We start from the raw sequence: 21,777 nt of genomic DNA on the forward strand, positions 1-21,777 counted from the left end.
CAATAATGACACATCCTCTCCCATATTGTCAATACAACATTATCATCCCTACAAGTAGTCCAAATGGGATTAACTATCTCATACTTAGCTGCAGTTCAATATGAAGCTCCCTCATCTTTGGGTCAGCAAGTGATATGTTTGGACCCACTCCAGAAAATTGAGCACTAATGGGAAAATCCTGCAATTCAGAGGTGACATATTTGGGATGATATCCTAAAAAGTGAAGCTCCAACAGTTATCTGAAGTTTAGGCAAAAAAAACCCTCAGCACTAGTGTAAGGATCAACAGCAGGTATTCTCCAGTGTCCTGTCCTATATTTACACCTCAGTCAACATGATCAAGGAATAGATTTTTTGACATTATTACAACGCTGTTCATGGGAGTTAATTGTGTATAAGTTGGATGGCATCTTTGCCACACTACAATAATTAATAGACTTGGAAAAAAAGGTATTCTCATTGGCTGTAAAGAATTGTGGAGATGTCCTGATGCTGTGAAAGGCAGAATTTAAATGCAACGTTTTAAACAAAATACAAGAGTTAAATCTGGGATCATCCAGCCTGGAAAGTTTGTTACATTACAGGACATTGAAGAATGCCAAGCAGTCTACGGTGCCCATGCCTATCCTTTCTAGAGTCTTCCCTGCTCCTTTTCACATAGTCCTGAAAACAGATCTTTTAAAAGCTTTTAAATCCAATTCCTTTTTGAAATTTACTACTTAACCTGTTCCCTCTTGGGGAGTGCCTTCCAGATCACAGCAACCTGCTGCATCACAAAAGAATTTCTCCGGGACTTTTGCCAAAACTGTTAAATCTGGATCATCTAGTTATCAATCTGCCGACGAGAGCAAACAATCTCTCCCAAGTACTCTTAACTAATGCTCTCAATTTGAACACTGCACTTATTTTATTAACCCTTGACATTCTTTGCTCTAACTCGACATTTATCAAAACTTTACCCAGTAAGAAACCAGAGAATTAGTAATAGGAACATGCACTTTGAAAAGCTGCTGTATCAGGAGTCACATCTGGACAAAAGGCCATTCAGCCCTTGAGCCAGACTTGTTATTCAGTAAGACCATTGTTTCTCTCTTACACACAAGCAGAAGTCACACGATACCAGTTTACCATGCAACAGGTTTATTTGAAATCACAAGCTTTCGGAGCACTGTTTCTTTGTGAGGTGAAGTCCTTAAGTAGTGCTCCGAAAGCTTGTGATTTCAAATAATCCTGTTACACTATAAACTGGTATCATGTGACTCCTGATTGTGAGAATGAGAAGAGTAGTGATCTTACTGAATAACAGGTCAGGCTCAAGGGGCTGAATGGCCTTCTGTGCGCTGTTTCTTTGTGAGGTAAAGTCCTTAAATGGTGCTCCAAAAGCTTGCGATTTCAAATAAACCTGTTGAACTATAAATTGGTGTCATGCGACTTCTGATGTTGTACACCCCAATCCAAAACCTCCACATCATGGTCCCTCTCTCACAACATGAAATAAAATTCTTACCACCAACTGCACTGGAAGATTGTGTTTTCAACCCAGCTGTCGGACATGATGGGTACGGGTAGGTAGAAGCATTAACACCCATTTTCTTTGTACACACATGGCAAGAATCTCATAAGATAGTCTTCTTCCACTCGGCAAGCAACTTCAGCTGTCTACTGACAGAGCACCATTACACCACATGAAGGAGAATTCCTATGGGGGGGGGAAAGAGATTTAAAAGATAGATCAGCAATTTCCTCCACATCTACAATGGTCATACTTCAATCTAATGAACCACAAAGTAAAATCATGAGGCTTATAGTGCTTACACCAATAGTTCATCAAATGGAGATTATTTTTATGAGGTGGAGATAATGTTATTTAATATAAAGCTTAAAGCTACCATATATCCATATATTCAACACCATTAAATTTTTTAAAAATCTGGTAATTTCTCATGTGATATTGTGGGATCTGTGCATAAAGTGGCTCCCAGATTTCACAAGTAGAGACTTGTACTGAATCTGTAATGACCTTCAGTTAGACCAAACTTTACAGTACAGCATCCAGTTCTCGTTGCCAAATTATAAGCTTTTCCTCCAGAGCGTCAGAGGCTCAGATGACCTTAATAAGGTTTCTAAAATCATAAGGGGCATGGATAGGATGAATAGCCAAGGCCACTTCCCTAGGGTAGGGGGAATCCAAAACTAGAGGGCATAGAGGTTTAACGGGAAAGATTTAAAAAGGACCGAGAGGTAACTTTATCATGCAGAGGGCGGTGCATGTATGGAACAAGCTTCCACAGGAAATGATGGAGGCTGGTACAATTACAACACTTAAAAGGCATTGGATGGGAATATGATTAGAAAGGGTTTTGAGGGATGTGGGCAAAATGCTGGCAAACAGGACTAGGTTTGATTTGGAACTCTAAACAGCACATATATGTTGGACCGAAGGGTCCGTCTCTGTGCTGTATGACACTACGATACTAGAAAAGGTGCCAAGATGATTTACACAAGTGACACAAGAAATGTGTGGGTATGCCTATCAGGAACAGATGGATGGGCTGGGTCACTTATTTTCATTTCAAAAAGTAATGTTGAGGGATGACCTCGAGGTCTTCAAGACTTGATAAAATGTGAGGAAGAGTCATCAAGAAATCCAATAGATAACTCAGAAGAAAATTTCTTTGCTCAAAGATTAGTGAGAATGTGGAACTTGTAACCACAGGGAGTTTTTGAAGCAATTAGTATAGATACATTTAAGAGGAAGTGATAAGGTTGAAAGAGTCAATTTAGATGTAGAATGATTGAGAAGATGCAAGTTAAGCAGAAACACTGGCAAGACTGGTTGGGCCGAATGGGCTGTCTATCCTATGAAATGTTGATCAAACTAACAGGTGATGATATTTTAAAAACACCCAGTTCACTGGCTGCAAAGTACACAGGACTGCACTGGAATTATAAGAGGAATTGTATAAAGGAAATTGATTTATTTTTGCTGTTGCAATCCACGCATCCTATCTTGAAATTTTCTTTGCCATATGTAACAACTCATTTAACTGTCCTTGTAATTGATAATTTAAAATTAAAATAAAATGCAATTGTATTTCACATCAGTTCAGATACATGGCCAGATTGGAGAAATTAGACCTTTTTCCTTGGAGAAATTATGGCTGAGATTTGAAAAAGGTATTCAAAGTCATGAGGTGTCTGGACAGAGCGAACAAGGAGAGAAATTGTTCACAGTGATGCAAGGATCAAGAGCAGGATTTAAAGTACAGTAAATGGTGAAAGAAGCAATAGAGACATGAAGGAAAGCGTGTTCACACTGCAAGTTGGTAACTTATGAAATGTATTGCCATGTATGTGAAGTTAGATTCAATCAAGACATGCAGGAGGAAATTAGATTGTTATTTGACAAGAACGAATATACAGGATGACAGAGGTGATGGGAATGGCACGAGATGTATTATCCATTGGGAAAATCAAGCACAGCCATGATGGTCCAGATGACCACCTCTATGCCGTACCTTTTCTGTCTAGTATTTGTACATTCTCCCTGGCAAACAGAAAGCAAACCATTACAAAGTAAATTCCCTAACTCTTTGCAGGGGTAATGGTGATGGGAAGCAAGATTACAGTACTGTCAACCATCTCTCAACACAGAAAACAAATCACTTCTAGCTCTCGTAGGGGTCCAGAATATGATCCACTCTTGGAATGAATGACAATCAACTGATTACAGGCCACATGAGGTTCGCCCTAGTTTCCTCCTTTCATCACTGAATCTAAAAGACAATTTGAAGTTTTACATGAGCCTGCCTTTCAAAAGTGTGACCTAGAGCTCAAACATGAACCATATCAGTATAGTTTAGCATACTATTCTATGAAAACAGCAGGGAGGACATAATTAAACATGTTCCTGCCCTCATCCTATTCATGTTTTCCAATCAAGCTTCACTGAACAGTGATCAGAAGCTCTAAGAGTGACTTTCTTCTCCTGCTTTCCAATTAAGATCAATTAGCTCATCATAGATTAGCTTGGAATACAGGTTTGGTTTGGTCCACGAAGCTCAGTATCCAAGCAAATACAGGTTGTTCTGCGATAACACACCTTTTCTTAATGCAAATTCGCTGAAACATGATTGATGAATTGGGGACGCTGGTTCTAAAGCACAAACTTTTAAAACTTGTGTTGGCTGTAATACGATTACATCGCCAACACTAAGTGCTGCATCTAAAGTGTGATTTTTCTATAATGCAAGGTTGCACAAGAACACAAACATCGCGTTACATAAGAACTACCTGTAGTGCCTGTATGCCAACAACGTATAACTTTTGGAGCAGAAAAAAGTACCTGCATACTGTCAAATCTGTACTCCTCCTGTTATCATTAAGAAAGAGATAAAACAATTAAGGAATGGCTTCATCCATCGCTACAGCTGAGAAGATATACGAGATATATTAATCACAGAAAATTTCAAGATTCATTTACAATAGCAGCTCTTGACGCCAGTATTACAAAAGAGGGACAGAAACTTGAAACAGCAATATCGAATCATCCTTTTGATTTGAATATGTAAGTGTCTGCTTTAACATCTGGCTTGGCCTTGTGCCAACACAAGGTTATACTACATAATCGGTGTGCAATGAAAATGCAGTACTCCACTTACTTGTTCCAAATTAATTACCACAACACAAAACAGAAAGCTCTCTGTAAATGTAAATCTCTTATGAAAGCTTACATGGGGCACATGCTTCCTGTTGTCCTCATTTTCTGCGAGTAATTCTCTATTGTCCATTAGAATTTGCTATGTCAACTGTTACGATGTAGCTATAGGCACCAGCCTCTGAGTGGCTCTATGGGTAAATATGTGGTCTCTTGACCCTGTTCCATTACCACCTTGTACATTTTCAATTTATTAGAAACTTGAACAAATATTCTTAAACAATTGACAACAGACATTACCATGGGAAATTTATAGCCAAGTGTCATTTCAGTGCATAATATGACCTTTTGGTCCATCAAGTCTACATCAGCTCACTCAATCCAGTAGGTCCAATTTCTGTGCTTTACCAGCAAGTATGACATACAGCCTACGCTGGAATAAGAAAACAGTGGCGTAAAACCTGGGTGCCATTTCAAAATGCCCAGTATCCAAAATCAAATAACATCAACACAATTCAATACTATACAATTTCAGTAAAGGGAAACTCTGCATGTAAAGCATTTGCAATGCTTCCACTTAAAACAATAAAAAAAACCTAGAACTCTCATTTCTTCAAAACTAGAGCCCATGACTCAAGAGGGTATCAAGCTGCATACTAGAGGTGCTGAGTTTAAAGGCCTTCAACTTGCAGAGGGAGAACTAGGTGAATTAACAGCACCTAGTAATCTTAAAACTTTTTATTAACTGCAACATCAACTCAGAGAGGAACAAATGAAAGCAAATCGGTGAGAGCACTACCCAATAATAAATCACTTTACATACCAACATTACCTTGGCACATAGCCAGTCTGCTGTCACTGCCAGCTAACAAATACAATCCAAATCAGAAAAAGCCATTTGCTCATATTCAACTACATACATCAGGCACCACGTGACTGTTACATTCGGTGCACACCCTATTCTTTAAAAAGTGAACTTGGAAAACAAAAACATTCAATGCTCTCAGATGGCTGTGTCAGAGTGTCCCCACTTTTAGCGGTAGACAAATCTTCACCTTCACTTCACCAGCTTCTGGTAATGAACTTTCTGACACAGCTGATTTTGGGAAGGAAAAATTCATCATTAATTGTGGGAAGCAATTGAAACAAAATGCAAATCTATGCATTTCACTTTTAGTTGAATAGGGCACAGTGACTACACCAATCTATGAATCACAGGACCAACAACCTTTCAATGACAGCATCACTCCAGCCTGACAAAGATTTTAATCTGCGCAGCTGACAAATATTTACGGCAACAGCACGCGTGATTTAGAAGAGAGATAGTAGGGCACATTACCGAAAAGCATGAGAGATTCTACAGCAAGTAATAGGAAGCAATTTAATTTCAGGGCAATCGATAAATCCAGCTTCTCCTGTTTTATGATGTCATCTGTTTTGCAATACCATCTGAAACCCTTTGATTAAACTGCTGTCGTAGCACTGACTACTGACCATCTATAATGCTGTAGAAAGGGGGAGGGGGTCAGCAGTCTAGACAGTCTGGCTCAGTCATCGATCTTTCTGACATTTTGGATTCAAACCTGCAATCATGAAATTTTTATTTAAATAAAAATCAAGAACTTAAAGGTTGTAGTTTGTTTCTAGTACAAAGCACACTATCATTAAAGTTTGTCATGTAAAGAAGATGCTGAGTCTTATCCTGGTAACAATTCCAGCAGTGCCACTGTAGCCCCAGTAGAAGGTTGTAGGTTCAAGTTCCACTCTGTTGACACAAACATAAAATTCACTGAGGGAGGACTGTACTGCTGGAAATGTCATCTTAAACCAAAGCGCCATCTGTCATCAAAGCGGATATACAAGATCCAGTGGCGCTATTTCAAAGAAGATTGGGGAGTATTCTCCAGAGTTCTGGCTGACATATATCACTCAATCATCACTGAAGTGGAATATTAGGTCACTATCAGATGGCAGTCTGTGGGAACTTACTTTGCACAAATTGACTGCTGTGGCTCCTAACTTAAGGGTTAACCACATATCCCTACTCACAAATTGTTTTGAACCACCCAGGGATCTTTAAATACATTATCTAAATACAGATTATTTAAAAATATATAACACTCATCTTAAAGGAAAAGTAATTCACTCTGCTTGTCTCTGGCCTGAGCAAAATGATAAACATGTGCCATTCACCATACTGAACCAGGGAAAGCAGCAACCCTGTAGACTGTATTAATAATGTTTACATTGCAGGCATAGTTGTATCCAATTGCACGCATAGCAGACACTTCATTGGAAAGTGAAGCAGATTTTTGATCTGAATTGAAGTTACATTACAATAACTGGATGAGGCACGATACAACATCTATGACAACAATGCATATAAAGACTCTCTTGAACTCAGCTTAATTCTGACTCTTGGCATGGTGTGGCCTCAGCATGTACTTCTGGTTTCACAGTGATTCCTTGAAGTGCAGCCCCACCATGGCCAAGCACTTAAGACGAATGTTTGTACTTCAGGTTTATGTAGAAAATAAAGCGATGAAGGCTTGCAATGTGTAACTTTTAACGTGATCACATGTTTCTACATTATACTAGAATTAAGGCAATATTTAGCTTTTAACTTTGGTCTTTCTTTTTACCTTGTTCTTAAGATTCTGCACCTACAATGATGCCTTGTATGGTGACATTATACACTTTTTGTTGTACCCCGTACTTTTGTACTTGAGTACACGTCCCACTAAAATCAAAATCGATGGGATACAAGTCTCATCTGGTTGCAGCTTCAATGTGTCACGATTTGGAGGTACTGGTGTTGGACTGGGGTGTACAAAGTTAAAAATCACACCAGGTAATAGTCCAATAAGTTTATTTGGAAGCTTGTGAATATATAATGTCATACCATTACTGCACAGCATCAAAGCTGTGTAATGTTATCACTCAATTTTTTCAACTTCCCAAAGACTTACAAATTGAAAGCTGCTGTCACTTAGCCTATATTTTGTAACAATTCTCACCTCTTTTATTCAGGCTGCCATGCACTCTGAACCCTGGCCTTTCACATTGCATGTTAAATTTAACAAAAACTGATCGACCAGCTAAAATAGCAAAATCTCAATGTATTTAAACAAAAATTTTTAAATTCTTTGCAGTTTTTCACTTCATGCTCCAGAAAAAAAAAGTCTTAATGTCACTAACTCTGCTGGTTGCTCCATAAATGAGCTTAGTCAGTCTCAAACCAGTTGATTACAACACAAATTGGCAGCCTGTTCTGTGACGCTATGGCTGGTGTGGGAAACTTTACATTTGTACTGTAGCAGATGTGCCTCAAGATTAATGTTACAACACAATTCTAAAGGAGAATGGTGGATACTTTACGCTTCATCTAACATTGATGTGTATAAACCTGACATGATGAAAAAAGTGCATTCCCCACAAGGGGAGGCAATGGCATTGTGGTATTATCGCTGGACTGTTAATTCAGAGACCCAGATAAATGTTCTGGGGACTTGGATACAAATTCCGCCATGGCAGATGGTGAGATTTGAATTCAATAAAAGAAAAATCTGGAATTAAGAGTCTAACGATGACCCATGAATCCATTGACGATTGTTGAAAAATCCCATCTGGTTTCCTTCCCTAAACGTCATTCCACTAATGCCCTTTAGGGAAGGAAACTGCCATCCACACTTGATCTGGATTACATGTGACTCCAGACCCACAACAATGTGGCTGACTCTTAACTGCCCTCTGAGCAGTAAGTACTGCCTATCCTATGCTGCCCTCCTCCCATGACAAAATAAAGTAAAATAAAACTGAAGTCCATGCAGGCAAGGTGGCAGGGGATGAGGCATGTACAGCATTGAACAAGTGCAAGTAGTTCCTCCTTGACTTCATTCGAAATGCAAGACCCCTTAAGCTGTACCCCCCCCAAATTCTAGATTGACCCACATGGAGTAACATTCAGCATCATCAAGCCTATTCAGAATTTTGTGTTCAATAAGTTCCTATTCATTCTTCTAAATGCAAATAAGAACAGGTCTAAATTGCTCAAACTTTATTCATCCCAGAAATCAGCCTAGTGCACCTCCTCTAAGCAACTTCCAGCACAAGTATGTCCCTCTGACTGAAACAGAAACAATTTACATTAAATCCTGCAACATGATACTCCTGAAAGGTTTCCAATTATTATTCCCAGTCGATCACAAGAGCGAAATATTGGTGGCGGCTGATGCTTATGGAGATGGCAATTTGAATACAAACAAGTAGTATTAAAACGTACTGGTTCAGGAGTGACACTTCCCCCAGTTTATTGGCAAACTTACTTAGCAAACTAGTATCTAGACATTATGGGAAAACCATACTTAAGCCAAAATGATTTATCACTGTACCTCATCACATATTCAATTCATAACCTCAAATTGCTCTCATCGCTCCCAGTAATAATACATCCGTAAATAGCAATACTTTACAGCTAAAAGAATTATAGGAGGCGATCAAGCCTCTGGAGCCTACTTCACAATCCAGTTAATCATGGTTGTCTGAGTTCTGTAAGGGACAATTAGATCAAACTGCTCAAAACATTACAGGGTATTTATGGTGTGACTAGAGAATATCTATTGCTGCTGGTTCAACAGCCTAGGATCAGGAGTATAGTTTTTAAAATACAGTCAGACTCTTCAGGAGTAAAATTAGGAAACACATCCATGCAAAAAGGTTTGGAACAGTATTCCATAGAAAGGGAGTTAGTGCTGAGTTTAAACTGGAGATTGAGATGTTTGCTATCCAGAGATCTAGAGAAACATGGGGCAAAGGCTGGCAGATAGAGTTAGGTCACATACCAACTATGGAATGGCATTAACAGCCTCTGGGATTAAATGGACCGCTCCTCCTAATCAAACTACTACAGCAGAGGCAGCCAGCCATTTGGTCCATTACGTTCATGCCAGCTCCCTGTAGAGAAATCCAGCCAGTCCCATTTGCCTCACAGTTCCCACAAACCGACAAGTTTATTTCGCTCAAGTATTTATTCAAATTCCTTTTGAAATTGTTCATAGTCTCTGCTTCCACCCCCATTTCCTTGTGGGCAGCAAACTCCATGTCATTAGTACTCATTGTGTAAAAAAGTTCTTCCTCATTTCCCCATATATCTCTTGTCCAAAACCTCAATACTACGTCCCCTCATCTCTGTAACAAAACCAATGGGAAGAATTTCTCAATCTGCATTATCCAATCTGTTATAACCTTGTCTACTAGATCTCCAGTCAACTTCCTTTCCTCCATGGAGGATGAAATCACTAAAAACCTTCAGCCCAGGAACCATTCTGGTAAATGTCCACCCTACCTTCTTAATACTAAACATTTGTGCAGACAAAATAACGGAAGGTGACTTACTGCAGTATGACTGCTATCCTTTAATATCCTATGGTCTCAAAAAGGAAAAAGGAGCTGCAGATTTAATCAATTCAAACTCAGATGAATGATAATACTAAAGTCTTCCATTGTAATTCATTTTTGCACAGTTCCAAGTATTCCCTATGGATACAACTCAAGATTGTGAGGACAAAATCTTTAAACTATATGCTTAGTTGGTTTCCCACACAGTTGTATAGGAACACAGAAAATTGTCAAATCACTTATATTTGATTGAAAACGGCGCAGCAACATAATCATATCATGAGTAGCATTTTGTTACAACAATTAAAGTGTCAAGAGTATATGTGTGTTTGTATGACGGAGGATTTCAGGCTCTGTTTTACAGGACTTGATAGTGAGGTTTCATATTAATAACACTACAATAAAAATCAATTATTTTGCTCCCTCAGGGTAGGCATTCAGGACTTCAGATAATTAGGAATGAAGGTGTTTTATAGTCCTAACTCAGAACAAATGAAAATAATAATCCAATAAAGAAACTTGCAAATTCTACAAACATGTCTGAGCAAAGAGCATGGAACTGAGGCTAATTTAAAGAGCCAGTTGGGGCACAATGGGCCAAATGGCCTCCTTTGGCATAATAGGAATGCTCTGGGATTTTACCTCAAGTGTGTGCACAATTCTCTTTCTAAAGTTTCCACCACACTATCAAGCAACTGCAACCCCCCCCCCCCCCCCAAGACAATAACATGCTGACAGCACCAATTCAGGCTTCTCTGCTTTTAATCACTTCATCAATGCTGGCTGAGCATTCAGCTGTCACAGTCTGAGCTTCAGAACAGCTTCCTAAAAAACTGCTGTCTCTCTGCACTTTTCTAAGTTGTTCCTTAACACCCACCTCTAAGTAAGTTTTTAAGTGACCTACTTTAACATCTTCTGGTGTCAAACATTAAGCCAGAAACCTTATTGCACTTTAGGTTGTATCATACTAAAAAGTTACTACATCGATGTCCGTGGTTCCAATTTTAATAAACTGTCACATCCTGCCCCCTCCTCTTTTGCAACCTTCTTAAATCAGTAATAAAAACAATCAGCAGACTTAGCAGCATCAGTGAAAATAGAAAGAGAGAGAATCAGAATTAACATATGAGGGTGAGGTCCTTTTGTCACCTTCTATTGCTTTCAGTGGATCTTGCCAGACATGAACAGTGTTGTAAGCATTTTCTGTTTTTAGTTCTGCAGTGTTGCGTGAAATCCTTTTAAGTCCTTGCAGAGGACAGGATTGGACTGGGCTCAACTTTGGCCATAATGGTCCTCACCTGGTAGTACGGGTTTGGAATGCAAGATGTGAAAAAAGAACACAAGAAAGTTCAGTGAGTGAAGTACCATTTGATGGCAACCTTGAACCTATCTTGGAATTATGAGTGAATGTAAACCAGAGAAAGAAAGAAAAATCACAAGAAAGTTCAAAGAGTCCAGTGCAGACCTTGAACCTATCTGGGAATTGAGTGAATGTAAAATGGGATGGGAAAGAAGCACAAGAAAGTTGAGTGAGTGATGGTAACCTTGAGGCGGGCTTGGAGCAGGCTGCCTGGTGTTTACATACAAACACATACCAGGGCTGGCAATCAAAAGTGGGGTTCCGCCTCCACGTCACGGTTATTGGCCGACAACCGGCGGTCCTCCCGCTCCCATTGGCCCGGACGCCTGTCAATCAGCAGCCTGGCTCCATTTCCGGCCCCAGGGACGGTCGGACGGCCTCCTTCACCCCTCCACCCCCCCGCCCCTCTCCGTGAGTCCAGCTCCATATTCACAACTTTTCGCCGGCGGAACAAAAAACGAAAAAAAAAGGGGACGAACATCCACCGGCACGGCTTGCTTCGGGGATTTTGTAGGAGGAAAAAAAGGCGTTAAAACATCAGAAAACAAAACTCCAAACCGTCGGGACCCCTCGGTCTTCACACCTTCCGCCGCCATCGCCCCCGGTTAATATTCTTTATGTTTTACCTGATTTTTAAACTCCAGCGTCACTAGCTACCCTCTCCCCTGCCGCCGAATTCTTCAAGGAGGAGGAGAAGAAGAAGGTTTTAATCGCAAAGATTTATTCCGAATCGCCTCAGCCACTCGCTCGCGCTCTCTGTCTGCGTCTCGCGACGACTGGCGCCCGGACCGGAAGTCAGCTCAGTGATGGACGTGAGCCCTTGACCAATTGGAAGGAAGAGGGCGGGCTCTCTAACCCCAGGACAGCTGACAACAACTACCTGCATTGCCATAGCGCCTGTAAGTGCATTTAGTGTCACAGATACGTGCAGCCGATCTTTGTCTGTTTATCCCTATCCATTGCTCCCTCGTGATTTTATAAACCTCTGTAAGGGTCCCCCCCCCCTCAGCCTCTGACGCTCCAAGGAAAACAGCCCCAGCCTCTCCCTCCAACCCTGGCGATACCCTTGTCAACCTCTTCTGATCCCTTTCAAGTTTCACAACATTCTTTCTATAGCAGGGAGAGCAAAATTGCACACAATATTCCAAAAGTGAGACTGCAGATGCTGGAAAGTCTAAAAGTGTGGTGCTGGAAAAGTTCAATAGGTCAGGCAGCATCCGAGGAGCAGGAGAGTCAACGCTTCGGGCACATGCCCTTTCTCAGGAAGGATTTACGCCCAAAACATCAACTGTCCTGCTCCTCAGATGCTGCCTGACCTGCTGTGCTTTTTCAGCGCCACACTCATATTCCAAAATATCATAGAGAAGTACAGCATGGAAACAGACCCTTTGGTCCAACTCGTTCATGCCAACCAGATATTCTAAACTAATTTAGTCCCATTTGTCAGAACTTGAGCCGCATCCCTCTAAATCCTTCATAATCATTTAGGAGAAAGTGGGAGGATGTAATTGAGAGACTTATCAGCCATGATTGAATGGTGGAGTAGACTCAGTGGACTGAATGGCCTAATTTCTGCTCTTGTGTCTATTGGTCATACCCAGTTGCTTGGGGAGCAGTGAACTCCCGGAGGGGGAAGAACATTGTGGCACGGTGGTAGTCGTATGGCATAGAAACAGGCCCTTCAGTTTACCATCACGACGCTGACCAACAACCATATTGCTGAGAGTGTGGAGTCACATGCAGGCAGTTTCCTTCTCTAAAGGGCATTTGTGAACCAGCAAGGATTTTCCAAAAATCGACAATGGATTCATGGTCATCATTAGACGCTTTTTTAAACATTCAAATTTCACCATCTACCATAGCAGGATTCAAACCCAGGTCCCCAGAACAGTACCTAGGTCTCTGGAATAACAGTCCAGCAATAATGCCACTAGGCCATTGCCTCTCCCTGTGAACATTAAATCGTGATGGAGAGAAGGTGGAGTCCTCCACCATTGTCACTTACAGCCCCAGAAAGCCTGCTGATTGATTGCAACCATCTTAAATCAGTAATAAGAACAAAGGAGGAGAGGGACATGATGTGACAGTTTATTAAAATTGGAACCACTTGCACTTTTTAACATGATACAACCTAATGTGCAATAGGGTTTCTGGTTTACGTTTGACACCAGAAGGTGTTAAAGCAGGTCACTAAAAGCTTACTTAGAGGTGTGTGTTAAGGAATAACTTAGAGTAATGCAGAGAGACAGCAGTTTTCTGGGAAGCTGTTCTGGAGCTCAGGGTGTTACAGCTGAATGCAAAGCCACCATTGATGGAGCAATTAAAATCAGAGAAGCCAGAATTGGTGCTGCCAGCATGTTATTGTCTGGGGGTATGTTGCTTGATAGTGTGGTGGAAGCTTTAGAAAAAGAAGTGTGCACACACTTGAGGTAAAATCCTCAGAACATTCATATCATGCCAAAGGAGGCCATTTGGCCCATTGTGCCTCAACTGGCTCTTTAAATCAGCCTCAGTTCCATACTCTTTGCTCAGACATGTTTGTAGACGTCAAGGAACTATAGACTAGTGAGCTTGACATCAGTAGTGGACAATTTGTTGGAGGAAATCCTGAGGAACAGCATTTACACATGTTTGCAAAGGCAAGGCCTGATGTCAGCATGGCTTTGTGTGTAGGAAATCATGTCATATGAACTTGATTGAGTTTTTTGAAGAAATAACAAAGAGGATTGGTGAGGGCAGAGCAGTGGATGTAATGTCTATTGATTCTGGATCAGTGGTGCTGGAAGAGCACAGCAGTTCAGGCAGCATCCAAAGTGCAGCGAAATCGATGTTTCGGGCAAAAACCCTTCATCAGGAGGGCGTTCCTGATGAAGGGCTTTTGCCCGAAACGTCAATTTCACTGCGCTTTGGATGCTGCCTGAACTGCTGTGCTCTTCCAGCACCACTGATCCAGAATCTGGTTTCCAGCATCCGCAGTCATTGTTTTTATCTCGTAATGTATATTGACTTCAGTAAAGCGTTCAACAGGATTCCTCATAGAACACTGGTTAGCAAGATTAGATCTCATGGAATACAGGGAGAACAGGGCGGCACGGTGGCACAGTGGTTAGCACTGCTGCCTCACAGCGCCTGAGACCCGGGTTCAATTCCCGACTCAGGCGACTGACTGTGTGGAGTTTGCACATTCTCCCCGTGTCTGCGTGGGTTTCCTCTGGGTGCTCCGGTTTCCTCCCACAGTCCAAAGATGTGCGGGTCAGGTAAATTGGCCATGCTAAATTGCCCGTAGTGTTAGGTAGGGGTAAATGTAGGGGTATGGGTGGGTTGCGCTTCGGCGGGTCGGTGTGGACTTGTTGGGCCGAAGGGCCTGTTTCCACACTGTAAATCTAATCTAATCTAATCTAAACTAGCCATTTGGATACAGAACTGTTTCAAAGGTAGAACACAGAGTGTAGTGGTGGAGGGTTGCCTTTCAGACTGGAGGCCTGTGACCAGTAGAGTGCCACAAGTATTGGTGCTGGATCCACTACTTTTCGTCATTTATATAAATGATTTGGATGTGAACATTGAGGTATACTTAGGAATGGCAGATGGAGTTTGATCTAGATAAATGTGAGGAGCTGCATTTTGGTAAGGTCAATCAGGGCAAGGCTTATATACTTAATAATAAAGTCCTGAGGACTGTTGCTGAACAAAGAGACGTTAGGTGCAGTTCATAGTTCCCTGAAAGTGGAGTTGCAGGTAGAAAGGATAATGAAGAAGGTGTTTGGTATGTTTGCCTTTATTGATCAATGCATTGAGAGGTCATGTTGCAGCTGTACAGGACATTGGTTAGGTCACGTTTGGAATACTGCAGTCAATTCTAGTCTCCCTGCTATAGAAAGAATGTGAAGCTTGAAATGGTTCAAAAAGATCTGTAAGGATGTTGCCAGGACTGGAGGATTGAGCTGTAGGGAGAGGCTGAATAGACAGGGGTTGTTTTCCCTGGAGCATCAAAAGCTGAGCAGTGACCTCCTAGAGGTTTAAAAAATCCTGAGGGGCATGGACAGGGTGAATAGTCAAGGTCTACTCCCCAGTGTCAGGGAGTCCAAAAACTAGTGGGCATGGGTCTAAAGTGAGAGGGGAAAGATTTTAAAAGGGATCTAAGAGACAACTTTTTCACAAATAGGATGGTGCCTATATGGAATGAGCTGCCATAGGAAGTGGTGGAGGCTTGTACATAACAACATTTAAAATGGGTACATGAATAGGAAGGGTTTACATGACAAATAGAATGAGATGAATTTATGATATCCGGACGAAAGGTCTGTTTCCGTGCTGTACATCTCTATGACTCCTAATGCTTTCTTTGTCTTCATCTCATTCAAGTGTCTTGCAATGGACTGCCAACTTCCTACCGTGGAGTGGCTTAAGTGACTTGCTGAGCCCAAGAGTGATGCCAGCAGGAGTTCTCAACTCCTGTCAGGACCACCCATGACAGGAAGGTCTCTCATTAGTGAGAAATGCCTGGTGGTAAGTTGAAATTGAGGGCAGAAATTGAGAAGGTTGTCAGGCTAGTTACCTCAGCCAGTGTGGGAAATTGAACCCATGGTCTTGCTGAATTGCAACTTAGTCATCCGGGCAACTGAGCCAATTGCCATCGGCCTCCAATCTGTAAAACAACCCTGCACCACTACACTCTGTGTTCTACCTTGGAACCAGTGCTGTATCCAAATGGCTAGTTCTCCCTGTATTCCAGATCCAAGATCTATTCTTGCTAACCAGTGCCCTATGAGGTACCTTGTTGAACGCCTTACTGAAGTCTATATATTATGTCCACCGCTCTGCCCTCATCAATCCTTTTTGTTACTTCTTCAAAAAAAGTCAATCAAGTTCATGAGACATGATTTCCCACGCACAAAGCCATGCTAACATCAGTCCTTGCCTTTGCTGTAAATGCTGTCCCTCAGGATTCTCTCCAACAGCCTGCCCACTACTGATGTCAGGCTCACTGGTTTATAGTTCCCTGGCTTGTCTTTACCACCTTTCTTAAGTTAGCCAATTTCCAGTCTTCTGGCATTTCACCTGTGATTATCAATGATACAAATCTCAACAAGGGGCCCAGCAATCACTTCCCTAGCTTCCCACAGAGTTCTAGAGTACATGGGTGGCATGGTGGCTCAGTGGTTAGCATTGCTGCCTCACAGCACCAGGGACCTGAATTCGATTCCACCCTCCGGTGACTATCTGTGTGAAGTTTAGGCATTCTTCCTGTGTCTGTGTGGGTTTCCTATGGGTGCTCTGGTTTCCTCCCACAGTCCAAAGATGTGCAGGTTAGGTGAGTTGGCTATGCTAAAATGTCCATAGCATTCAGGTTTGTGAAGTTTAGGTGCATTAGTTGGGGGTAAAAATAGGATGGGGGAATGGTTCTGGGTGGGTTCATCTTTGGAGTGTTGATGTGGGCTTGTTAGGCCGAAATTCCCACACTGTAGGGAATCAGTGATACCCGATCAGGTGCTGGAGATTTATCCAATTTTATGTGTTTCAAGACATCCAGCACCACCTCCTCTGTAATATGCACATTTGTCAAGGTGTCACCATCTATTTCCCCACTTTTTATATCTTCCATGTCCTTTTCCACACTGATTCTCCACCTCCTGAAGAAACTCCGAGGTCAGACTGCACCTGTGGAGAGAGAAACAAAATAATTATTTTTAAATCAAATATGACTTCTTCAGAACCCAAAGTTTAGAAGTAGTGGCATTTCAATTCATGCATTCAAGAGTGGTTGGGTGATTATCTGGATGGGTAGATGTCAAGATAATGGGGAAGGAAAGTGTCACAATATTGGGAGAGAAGGCACGAGTGTGACACTAGGAGTACAGGCATTTTTTAGATTAGATTAGACTTACAGTGTGGAAACAGGCCCTTCGGCCCAACAAGCCCACACCGACCCGCCGAAGCGCAACCCACCCATACCCCTACATTTACCCCTTACCTAACACTACAGGCAATTTAGCATGGCCAATTCACCTGACCCGCACATCTTTGGACTGTGGGAGGAAACCGGAGCACCCGGAGGAAACCCACGCAGACACGGGGAGAACGTGCAAACTCCACACAGTCAGTCGCCTGAGTCGGGAATTGAACCCGGGTCTCAGGCGCTGTGAGGCAGCAGTGCTAACCACTGTGCCACCGTGCCGCCCACTGTGCCACCGTGCCGCCCACGGTGGCATGTTACGCTGAATAGGCAAAAGTGAGGACTGCAGATGCTGGAGATTAGAGCCGAGAGAGTGTGGTACTGGAAAAGCACAGCTGGTCAGGCAGCATCCGAGGAGCAGGAGAGTCGACGTTTTGGGCAAAAGCCCTTCAGGATGTCGTTATGCTGAATGTCCTACAGTGAAAGATGCTACATAAATGCATGTATTTGTTTTTTCTTTGTTTGAAGCAACACCAAATAGCCTTTTCAAAACAAAATTGCAATGGGGGGGAGGGAATCTACACATTTGTTTTAGTTCTTTCCTCCACCAATACTGCCATCTGGTGGACTCATGGGGAACAAGTCAATATCGCCAAAGTGCCAGAGGCAACCTGAAGCATTTATCCTGCCCAATTATATACTGTAGTGAAACGCACTCTAGAGTCCAATTCCCCCCTAACATGCTGGGAAGAGAAACTGTAGTACTCATATTGTTTCAAATCCATCCTGTTATCTTGGACAGCCTATCGCTTGATGAGGTATCAAAGTTTGATTATTAGACCTCAGCTCATCGGAATGTCTACTAGGCAGTTTTTTAAAAATTGACTCCAAGGATTAAAGAAAACAAGGGTTGTATTTCTTTGATTTGGGAAGGATGGGGGCAATTTTATCAAGGTACCCCAGATACTAAGGGGAAATGATATAGAGAAAGGTGTAGAGAAGGTATTTTCACTGCTTGGAGAATCTCTCGCTCTCTGGCACTCTCTCGAGATGGGGGCTATAAGATGAAAGAGCTGAAGTAGGCCATTCAGTCCATCAGTTTTGCTCTGCCATTCAGTGTGATCTGATCATCTTAAGCTCCACTTTCTTGCCTTTTCCTCATTCCCTTACTGATTAAAAATCTTGATTTGGAGATGCTGGTATTGGACTGGGGTGTACAAAGTTAAAAATCAAAAAACACCAGCTTATAATCCAACAGGTTTAATTGGAAGCACTAGCTTTCGGAGCGCTGCTCCTTCATCAGGTGGTTGAGTACTCCACAACCACCTGATGAAGGAGCAGCACTCCGAAAGCAAACCTGTTGGACTATAACTGGTGTTGTGTGATTTTTAACTTTGATTTGTACTTAACAACTCATCCTCTATGACTGTCTGCAGGAAGCAGTTCCACAGATTCACTACCCTCTGAGACAAAAAAAAATCCTCTTCTCTGACTTTACTGACTGACCCCTAACTCTGGTACAAGACTCTCATACAAGGGGAAGCAACCTTTCTGCATCTACTCTGTCAAACCTTCTAAGAATCTTAGCGGGTCTGAACAGTTCTGAAGAAAGGTCACTGGACCCAAAACATTAACTCTGCTCTCTTTCCACAGAGGGAGAAAGCGAGGACTGCAGATGCTGGAGACCAGAGTTGAAAAGTGTGGTGCTGGACAAGCGCAGCAGGCCAGGCAGCATCCGAGGAGCAGGAGAATGATGCCCGAAACGTCGATTTTCCTGCTCCTCGGATGCTGCCTGGCCTGCTGCGCTTGTCCAGCACCACAATTTTCAACTCTCTTTCCACAGATGCTGCCAGGCCTGCTGAGATTCTCCAGCAATTTTTGCTTTTGTTTCAGATTTCTGGTATCTGCAATATTTGTTTTATTTAAACCTCTAAGAATTTTGTATCTGTCAATAAATACGTTTGTCATGGAGCCCAAGGTAAGAATGTGGACAGTTTTAACATGGTTCCTTTGAGTAGTGGAGTTGAGAAGTCATGTTGAGGGCTGTACAGGACATTGGTAAGGCCTCTTCTGCAATACTGTGACCTGTTCTGGTTGCCCAGTTATAGGAAGGATATTATTAAATTGGAGAGCATTCAAAGAAGATTTACCAGGATGCTGAGTTATAAAGTAAGGCTGGATGGGAACATTTTTCACTGGTGCATAGGAGGTTGAGAGGCAACTTTATAGAATGCTCACAAATGCACCCCCTCACAGACATAAGACACTCTACACTCACATACACACACATATACACTCTCTCTCACACTCAACCCCCCCAACCCAGACAGACAGACAGACACGTACACACACACACACACACACACACACATATGCACACATATACATATCTGTTTGTGGGGTGAATTTGTCCTTGCAGAGTTACATTGTACTTTGCTCAAAAACTGCATGAATTTATGTAAGACTCTGTTATCTCACTTTTTGCATTAGAATCAGTCTAACCATTATGGCACAGACAGAGAACACAGGGGGCTAACACCTTCAACCTATTGTCTAGCTAACACCAATTGTTACAGTTAACCTGAGAACGCAACTTTTTTTTAAAAAAAGTTTTGCGATTTACATGAAAGATGTGAAACTATCATGATATTCGAACAGATGAAAGACTCCACAAATAATCACGGTATTTTTCAATGTATTTCAGTCACATCACACTGTAAACTTTTGCTATAAATTCTGTGTCTTACAATTGTGTACTCCACAACCACCTGACGAAGGAGCAGTGCTCCAAAAGCTGGTGCTTCCAATCAAACCTGTTGAACTTTAACTTGGTGTTGTGTGATTTTTAACTTTATAGAAGTTTATAAAATCAGTAGGGGTATAGATAGGATTAATAATAGGTGCCTTTTTCCTAGGATGGGAGACTTCAAGATCGAGGGCACATTTTGAAGATGAAAGAAGAGATTTAAAGCAGGCATGAGGGTCAAATCTTTTACAAGAGGTTGTTTCACATGTGGGAACGAACCTCCAGAGGAAGTGATGGGTATGGATACAGTTACAAAGTTTAAAAGACATTCGGATAAGTACCGTATATACTTGTGTTAAAGCCGATCTCATATAAAAGTCGACTCCATACTTTTGGCCAAAAAATCTTGTATTTTCCATGTATCTCATGTAAAAGTTAACCCTACTATATTACATTATAAACCTCTTGCAAAGGAAACTGTATGTTCTCATTAACCCACTTAAACGAAATCACATTTATTCATTCATTCATTCATGAATCTACTTAGCCCACTTGGTTTACTACAGCACATGTTGGTTGATTCATTCATTCATTCAGACCTCAATCTATCGATACTTATTGCACTTTGTTCACTGTACATCCAAAAGTTAACATCGTTAAAAAGTTAATCATTTTGGACGTAAGATTGCTCACTGAGCTAAAAGGTTTGCTTTCAGATGTTTCGTCACCACACTAGGCAACATCTTCAGTGAGCGTCCAGTGAAGCACTGGTGTTAGTGATCCACTTTCTATTTATGCGTGTCTCTGTTTGGTTTGTCCTAGGATGGCTGTGAGGAAAAAAAACAGCGACACACATGAGAATTCCTAGAAGCAAAGCATTCCAACCAGAACTCTATCAACAAACACATTGACTTGGACCCCATTTACCATCCTCTAAGGAAATGACATCACCACAGGAAATGGCATCACCAACCCAAGGAAACTTAACCACATAAATAGAAAGTGGGTCACTAACACCAGTGCTTCATCAGAGGTTCATTGATAATGTTACCTAGTATGGTGATGAACCATCTGAAAACGAACCTTCCAGCTCAGCGAGCAAACTTAGAACCTCAACCTGAGCTACAAATAATCTCAAAACTCACTAGTTAATCATTTTAATTGTGCCATTATATCTGAATAAAAGTAAGATATATTAGCTACATACATTTAATTCTTTAACAAATTTGTTAATGTTTCTGAGGTTCATAACATGCAAGAGTAAATGGGAGGGAAATGGAAGAATTTAGCAAAAAAGTACAAGAGGCTTACATATTCAGAATTTAATAACTGTTTCATTTTAAGTGTGTCATTATACCAGGTCATGACGATGCTGAACAGTATGATTTTGCAGGATTTCAATGAATCTTTGACATGTTAAATTTTTGTACCGATATGTATAAATAAAATTTCCTACCAGTAATTCATTCTTGTTCCTCTTGCTTTTACCGTAATTCATTGTGTATTTCTTCTTTACCCAGGATTAGTTGTGCGATCAAATCGACTTCTGTTAATAATGCGGTATTTCGAACTGCAGCACGAATTTTAAAACTAGTACCTGTGTCTTAGTCGACCATATAAACTGAATCTTTAAAAATAGTCTTAAAAATTTGACTTTTACATGAGTATATATGGTACATGAATGGGAAAAGTTTGGAGGGATACAGACCAGGCAGGTGGGAC

General features: G+C 41.5%; 1 protein-coding gene and 1 long non-coding RNA gene across 2 annotated transcripts in view; one reads left to right on the top strand and one right to left on the bottom strand.

Moving 5' to 3' along the window:
• The window catches only part of LOC132836799 (BTB/POZ domain-containing protein 7-like), a 70,073-nt gene extending 57,881 nt beyond the window's left edge, over nt 1–12,192 (bottom strand). The window contains exons 1-2 of the mRNA XM_060856269.1: nt 12,040–12,192; nt 1,507–1,698 (exon numbers count right to left, since the gene is read on the bottom strand). Coding sequence (XP_060712252.1) covers nt 1,507–1,588 — 82 coding nt within the window. The 5' untranslated portion in view covers nt 1,589–1,698; nt 12,040–12,192. The remainder of the gene's footprint in view (nt 1–1,506; nt 1,699–12,039) is intronic.
• On the top strand, nt 11,816–21,517 carry LOC132836800 (uncharacterized). Its single transcript, XR_009647398.1, has 3 exons — nt 11,816–12,312; nt 20,225–20,352; nt 20,878–21,517. It is a non-coding gene; the product is annotated as an uncharacterized LOC132836800 (long non-coding RNA).
• The last annotated feature ends 260 nt before the right edge of the window (nt 21,518–21,777 follow it).

The sequence above is a fragment of the Hemiscyllium ocellatum genome, chromosome 47 (assembly GCF_020745735.1).
Source record: "Hemiscyllium ocellatum isolate sHemOce1 chromosome 47, sHemOce1.pat.X.cur, whole genome shotgun sequence".
NCBI lineage: Eukaryota > Metazoa > Chordata > Chondrichthyes > Orectolobiformes > Hemiscylliidae > Hemiscyllium > Hemiscyllium ocellatum.